This window comes from Gavialis gangeticus, unplaced genomic scaffold (genome assembly GCF_001723915.1).
Source record: "Gavialis gangeticus isolate Ggan-Ray unplaced genomic scaffold, GavGan_comp1, whole genome shotgun sequence".
Lineage (NCBI taxonomy): Eukaryota > Metazoa > Chordata > Crocodylia > Gavialidae > Gavialis > Gavialis gangeticus.
This window is the reverse complement of record NW_017729011.1, coordinates 1685720-1692710: the sequence shown is the minus strand read 5'-3', so window position 1 is coordinate 1692710 and position 6991 is coordinate 1685720. Positions and strand designations below refer to the sequence as shown.

Here is a 6991-nt window from a genome sequence, read left to right as displayed (position 1 = left end):
AGGAGGGCGGGAGGGGACCATGGGGGGGCCCTACCTGGCCACAGCACCCCGCTCGCTCCCCCAGCTCCCCCCTTGTTTCCTCAGCTCCCTCCTCCTTGCCCCAGCTTTCCCCTCATTTCCTCTCCTCCTTGATCATTTTCCTTGCTCTCCAGCTCTCCCATTGTTTCCCCTGCTCCCCAATCATTTTCCCTGCTCTCCCCAGCTCCCCAATTGCTTCCCCACCCATCCCCACTCCCCTGAATGGCCAAGCTACTAGCAGTGGCAATCAGGGCACTCAGAACCTTGTGGCACAGCTCCCAGTGCGGTGTGGGGCAGCGGGGCTCAGACCTGGCTGCCTGGCATCCCTGCTGCCACATCGTGCAGGTGCGGCCCAGCTCAGCAAGGCACCGCGCGGCACTGTGCATTGTCTAGCAGCTCAGGGCCACTCCAGCTGTCACCTGGGGCTGGTGCCACTCAGCTCCAGTGGTGCACAAGGCAGCAGCGGCAGCGTCGGTGTCAGGCAGCCAGGGCCAATCCCCACTGCCCCATGCTGTGCAGGGGTGCCGTGCCATGAGGCCCCAAAGGCCACTAGTGAGTGGCAGATACTGGGGCTGGGCAGGGAAACGATCAGGGAGATTGGGGGAGCGAACGGAGGCTGGGGCCAGGTGGGGGGGCACATAGGCTCTGTGGGTGGCTGTGGGCCCCTGTTGGGGGGCTGTGACCTTGTAGGGGGAGCAGTCAGTGAGCTGTGCGGGGGAGGCAGCTCCCTGCAGGGAGCAAGGGACCCACCTCTCCTGAGCAGGCCCCCTATAAGCACCCCCACACCCACAGCCCCCCCACAATCAACCCACAAACCCCTCACCCACATACCTGGCCCTGTGAGTTAGGAGGAAACAGACTGGGGTGGGAGCCAGGCTGTTGGTTGAGAGTGAGGGGCAAGGGCAGGGGCAGGACACTAACATATCAGTGCTGCTCAGCTCTGCACGTCCTGGTGAGTGAAGGGGGTAGGGGTGGCTCTGATTTTTCTATGACAAAAAAGCCAAAACTCAATGCCAAACTATAGATATTTATAATTTATTTTATTATGATGATAGAGGCACTGATAGGCTTCCAAATTACTTTAAAATTGTGAATATGTCACTAAAACATTGTCCAGCTGATTTGATCTCTCTCTCTATATATATGTATGTCTAGTAGTCTTTTATTTACTTGTGGAAGAACATGGATTTTGGGGTATTTTAAAGAGTGACTTGGGGATTTTTTTATCAGGGATTTTGCAGTTTTTAAATAGGCAACACCAGAATTCCTGCTAATGAGGCAAGTGGCAGGACCCAGGCAAAGGAGCCTGCTCAGAGCTGGCACCCAGGACCCTGCTAGAGGTGGCTGACCTCCAGGCCTTTTGGGGCCAGGAAAACATGCTTTGACAGGGCAGAGCAGGCCAGCACACTGAGAACATCTTCTGGGCGACAGCTGCCCAGATGGCTGGTGGTGGCACACATGGCAGTAGTGCTGCACAAAGGCCAACTGTGCTGCCACAGTCCACTGGCAGCTGGACCAGAGGTACAAATGCCTCTAATGGCTATGCAGTCCCCATCCAGGTTTGGCAGGTGTGCAGTCTTGGGGCCACATGCTGTCACAGGTCACAGCCAGGCAGCAGCTCCTACTGCCAGACTGCTGCAGTGGGCAGAGGGTACAGGAAACTCTCAGGGCTGCTTCAGCAGTCCAGCTGACACACAGGGTAGTGTCCCCAGGTAACAATTAGCCAGGCCCCAGAAGCTCCTGAAAGTGAGTAGCCCTGAGCCAGGGCACCTTTTTATTCTGCTGGGTCCAGCACAGGGCAGGCCTCTAGCTCACAGTGGCTGCAGATGCAGGAGAAGCCAGGCAGGGTTATTTTGCCCCAAGAGGCACAATTTGCCCCACTGAAGCAAAAAGCCCTGGCTCAAATTTGTGCCGCTTCTATTTGAGCTGCTGCAAATGCACATGCCTGCATGTGTAGACGCATCCTTAGAGAGCTCTTGGCAAGGCCTTGGCACCTAATGTCCCACAAGAACAGCATGAGGTCACACAGGGTCACCAAAGGTCTGTCCTAAATGAAATGACCCCTCCACAGCCATTGTTCACAGAATATTAATGTTGCTCCCTTACGCCTGTCTCAAAAATACAAGGGGAGGAGCTTGAGCAGGCAAATCCAAGAGTGAAAGCCATGTTCACATCCAAAAATGGTGCAGACAGTCGCATAGCCTACCATCATGTTGTCAGGCGGGTCCCCTTGGCCTGTCGTTGCACACACAAATACCACCAAAGACTCATTGATGAGGTTTGCCTACATGCAAAAACAAACATGAAAACACAGATGTACAGTTAGCAAGCTGTGACCACAGGACACAGCATCCCATGTACAGCCGTGGCCCAACCCACCACAGTGCAGGCTGCTGTGCCTCACCACAGCCTTGAACACCCCACCATGTTCACCAGCCAGATGAAGCCACAGCACTGTGAATATGCTGCCATTATACACCACAGTTAGCACTGCGATGAGCCACAGGTATGCAATGGCAAGGCCCACACTTGCACAAAGCATCAGAGCTCAGAAACCAGCTATGCCAGAGGCCTGTCCTAAATGAAAGGGAGGGAGGGGAACTAGGTACAGGTACAGAAATAAGCACACTAAGGCTTTTACTCCATATTCCCACCATCTGTTGCTAGCAGGGTATCACTTAGCAGCACTGCCCCAAACTAGCTGTGCTGGCCTCAGCCAATCAGAATGTGAATAAAGCGTTATAGACCTACAGACAGACAGATTAAGGCTTTTATAATATTAGAATTCTGATTCAGGACACCCACCAACTTTTGCAGAACAAGTTCATCCTCCTTACCTTATAGAAATCAGTTCTAAGTAATCAGATTAGTCAGATCAATGTAAGTTGACCTGGATAAGATCATATTGATCTCTGACTGATCTCCCCCACTTGCTCTCTCTTACAGCAGTGTTAAGCATGCAGGCCTGCAAGATGACTCTAGGGACAGCATGAGAACCAGGACTTATCAAAGCAGAGGTCGAAGTGACAGATGCTGTCCAAAATGCCCTAAGAGAAATTCAGTTCAGGACAACCTATACAGAAGCTGCACAAATGTTTCTCTGCATCAGTATTCATTGCCCCCCCACACCCCAAAACTCACCACATTGTAATTGTCCAGGGCTTCCACCCTACAGAAGAAGTGGCGCCGCTTGGCTTCTCTGCTGATTCTCTCAGCTGCATCTTGAGCTGTCCCTGTCTGGCTACCAAAGAGAATGAGGAGTTTCCGTTCCGACATCTGGAGGAGACAAAACCAGCCAAGGAATTACAGGACAACAAGGCAAAATGCGAGCCAAGGCGAATCCTTGCTCACTAAGTCAAGCTAGGACTCAAAAGAAGCACTAGCAGGACTTGGTTCCTATGTATTTTGAAGGAGGAAAGCAGAATGCTTTAGCATAAAGGATATGTAAAAATACAGAAAGGAAACATGGTTAAATGAGACACTAGAAATCAGGGCTCCTGGATTTCCAACTCTGGCTGATTTGCTGTCTAGTCTCAGCCCTGTACCTCAATTTCCCCGTCTGTAAAATAGGGGTGGCATCAGTTCCAACCACACAGGTTGAAGGGACAAATTTTGAGATATAATTTACATTTGTAAAGAGCTGTGAGTCTCTGGTGTATTCCAAAGTGAGGGGATACTGCTGACTCAAACACTGGCTAATTTTAGAAATGTGTTAGAAGTAGGTATTGGCCCCAATTTTTTTGCCTATGTTTTCAAATTTACAGTCCCATTTTCCTTATCACTCCTGTAGCTGAGTGAAGGAGTCATGTAACCAGCAGAGGTGAATAACTACCTGGAGAAACAGCAAGAATGTTGTACAACTGATTTATTTTTCTCTCCAATCCTTTTTAGTTACAGGAATCCTGGACAATCCTAGTGACAAAAGCCCAAGGCAAATCTAACCCAGACACAAGGGAGAGCTATAAATCACTGGTGTCTCAATGAGAAGGTATGACTCACCGTTAATTCCAGTCATGGGGAAAGGAAGAGGCCTGATGGTTCCCATGAGAGCAGTCCTGGGATTCTTAAAAAGGTTCCCACTGGCACATAATATCCTTGCCTGATATCAATGTGGTTCCTTTCAGCCCCAGAGCCATAAGGCTTATTCCAAAATTCAAATGGACCCAACCAGAAATTTGGGAAACTCTCTTGGGTACATGCTGCTCAGCCAACAAAGACAGCAGAAACATAACTTTCTCCCACCAGTCCCTGCTAGGAACTATCCTGGAAAAAGTGGAGGGCAGTACCCAGCAGGCACACAGGCAGCATGTTTAGTTCCTACCCCACTGCCCCCATAGCCTCAGCCATGGTTGGCAACTTGATACATGAAGCACAAAGTGGAAAGAGGAAGTGGCTGGTGTGCATGGCGCTCTAACCATCCATAAGGGAAGGTCTGTCTATAGGATACTGCAAGCAGCTAGTGCAAGTTGCAGCAGGCCCCATGCACAGGGCAGAAACCCAGGAGCAATCCCTACTGGCTGCTCACCTCCCAGCCCCTGCCTACAAGGGGTTGTTAAGGGATGGAAAGGCACTCAGTGCTAAGGCTGCCCTAGCCTCAGGCAGAGCCACTCAAGCCCTATCTTGCTCCCCCTGGGGTTCCCATAGCCCAACAGAAAGGCAGGCAATGGAGCAACCAGTGCTACTTGGCTTCCTCCCGTAATACATCAAACAGCCAGGGGAGAGCTGTTTCCCAGGGAAGAGGCAAAATCGGTTGTACTGATTTTTGGTGCAACTTCTGCAGGCAGCCTTAAAAGGCACTGGCAACAGAGATTGGGGAAACTGAACACTCATGGAAAAGCCTGGCCCAGAGGCACATGCTGCAGCATTAACTAAACATGCCCAAACCTTGGGTGTCACAGGCTTTGCACACAAAATTTTGAGATGTTTGAAAAGGAAAGGCAACAACCTATGTTCCATTAGAAGTCAAGTGCTAAGGCAGCCTAGACCTGTGTCAATCATTTTTCACTACCTCCTTGACCAGAACAGAACTTTGATATATATTTTGATTAAAAAACCCAAAAAACTGAAGGCATTACAGACAGAGAAAAAAGCTCTAAGAGGCAAGCGTACCCTTTTTCTGCACCTTCTGGTTCCAACACTGTTAATATTTGCATCTCAAATTTTACATCCTTGGAAACTGATGCTGTTTGGAAACCAAGCAGACGAAGACATGGCAAGGATGACACCTGTCTTTTTAACTAAAGGTGAGTGCCTGCTTTCTGTAACTTGGGTTTCTCATTATCTGAAAGAGCAGCTGTGACAGACAGACAGACAACTCCCCCCCCACTTCTGTGTGGCCACGAGATTGTGCTCATTCAGTTGGTTGAGACTCTTGCTATGGCTGAGTCTGCTCACAAAACCAGATTTCTGCAACATGCTCTCGAGCGTAGTCCCTTTGGAAACAAGACGTAGCACAGAACCTGGGCGCCTGCTACTGAAGTTATCTTACCGTGTGATCTGCCTTTGAGAAACACTCCTCCCTCCCTGCAATATTCTCCTGCAGCCATAGGGTGCCCAGATTACAGCCTCCTCTATGTAAATAGGAGGGAGCAGCTGACAGGGCATTTGAAACGAGGGGCTCTACATTTCAGACCTTTCCCCCTGACCCTTGAAAGAGACGAGGTCATGAAGGTGGAATACTTCAACCCTCCCTTTCTATCTGGTTGCCATTACCGCGGTGGGACTCACTGGAGCTTGTGTAACTGTATCTGGCAAGTTGTTAAGAGGCAAGAATAGAAGCTTCTCAGTAAGAGACAAGGGATGGAAAGCACCACTCCGCTCGTCAGGAACCGGGACTAGTAACCCCACCCCGACCGCGGAGAACGCCAAACCCACCTGCTCTTCCGGCATCAGGCTACTTCCGCTTCCTGTGACAACAACACCGTGCACCGGAAGTGCGGCTGTTGGTGGCCCCAAAAGAACGTCCGACTGCCCTACGCAAGCCGGCATCGCGCTACTTCCGCTTCTAGTGAGGCCATAGGTGCGCGCCGGAAGTGCTTGGGGGGCGGCGCCATGCTGTTCTCGCTGCGGGAGCTGGTGCAGTGGCTCGGCTTCGCGCCCTTCGAGCTGCTGCTGCACGGGCTGGCGCTGCTGGCCGCCTCCGTGCTGCTTGTGCTGAAGGTGGACGGCGCGGGCGCGGCGCTGTCGTGGTGGGCGGTCTTCGTGCCATTCTTCGCGGCTGACGGGCTGAGCACCTACTTCACGGCCATTGTGTCGGTGCGCCTGTTCCAGGACGGCGAGAAGCGCCTGGCCGTGCTGCGCCTCTTCTGGATCCTCACTCTGCTCAGCCTCAAATTCGTCTTCGAGATGCTGCTGTGCCAGAAGCTGGTGGAGCAGACGCGTGAGCTCTGGTATGGCCTCATCATGTCGCCTGTCTTCATCCTGCTGCAGCTGCTCATGATTCGTGCCTGCCGCGTCAACTGACCCTGCTGGTTGGGGCCTGGCGCTGCTGCCCTGGCCCAGGCGCTGACCTGATGCTCTAAGCCGAGACGTTTCGGGTTCCCTCCAGTCGCCACCCAGTGGCCTTGTGGCTCCAGGCCAAGATGTTTTGGGTACCATCCAGTTGCCGCCCATCAGCTTCATGGCTCCGGGCTGAGACATTTTGGGTTCCCTCCAGTCACCATGCATTGGCATCGTAGCTCCAGGCTGAGAAACTTTCAGTTGCCTCAAGCGGTTGCCCATTGGCATCATGCCCCCAGGAGGTCTCATGGCAGCCCCACAGCGTGTCTGAATTTTGGGGGTAGCGCATGAATGTCAGGAAGGGCCGATGCTGGTAGCTTGTGTTGGGTGTTTTGTAATATAAAGATGCACATGTGCCGCATCACCAACAAGAGGGCTTGTTTATGAAGCTTTGTCTGAGGATACTGCTGCATGCTGCTGTTGCCTGGGGAAGGTGGGCAAGTCCAGGGGGAGGGAAGCCTGCCTTGGACTTCAG

General features: G+C 52.1%; 2 protein-coding genes across 5 annotated transcripts in view; one reads left to right on the top strand and one right to left on the bottom strand.

Annotated features, from left to right (window-relative positions):
- The window catches only part of NDOR1 (NADPH dependent diflavin oxidoreductase 1), a 30373-nt gene extending 24436 nt beyond the window's left edge, over positions 1–5937 (bottom strand). Inside the window, exons 1-3 of one of the 4 annotated variants that reach the window (XM_019510355.1) lie at positions 5893–5937; positions 3160–3294; positions 2225–2302 (exon numbers count right to left, since the gene is read on the bottom strand). In XM_019510355.1, coding sequence (XP_019365900.1) covers positions 2225–2302; positions 3160–3294; positions 5893–5907 — 228 coding nt within the window. In that variant the 5' untranslated portion in view covers positions 5908–5937. The other 3 variants (XM_019510354.1, XM_019510357.1, XM_019510356.1) reach the window with 3 other exon arrangements.
- Positions 5938–6045: 108 nt separating this feature from the next.
- TMEM203 (transmembrane protein 203) lies at positions 6046–6880 on the top strand. Its single transcript, XM_019510358.1, has one exon. The coding sequence runs from the start codon at positions 6070–6072 to the stop codon at positions 6478–6480; it is 411 nt and encodes a 136-aa protein (XP_019365903.1). The 5' UTR covers positions 6046–6069; the 3' UTR covers positions 6481–6880.
- The last annotated feature ends 111 nt before the right edge of the window (positions 6881–6991 follow it).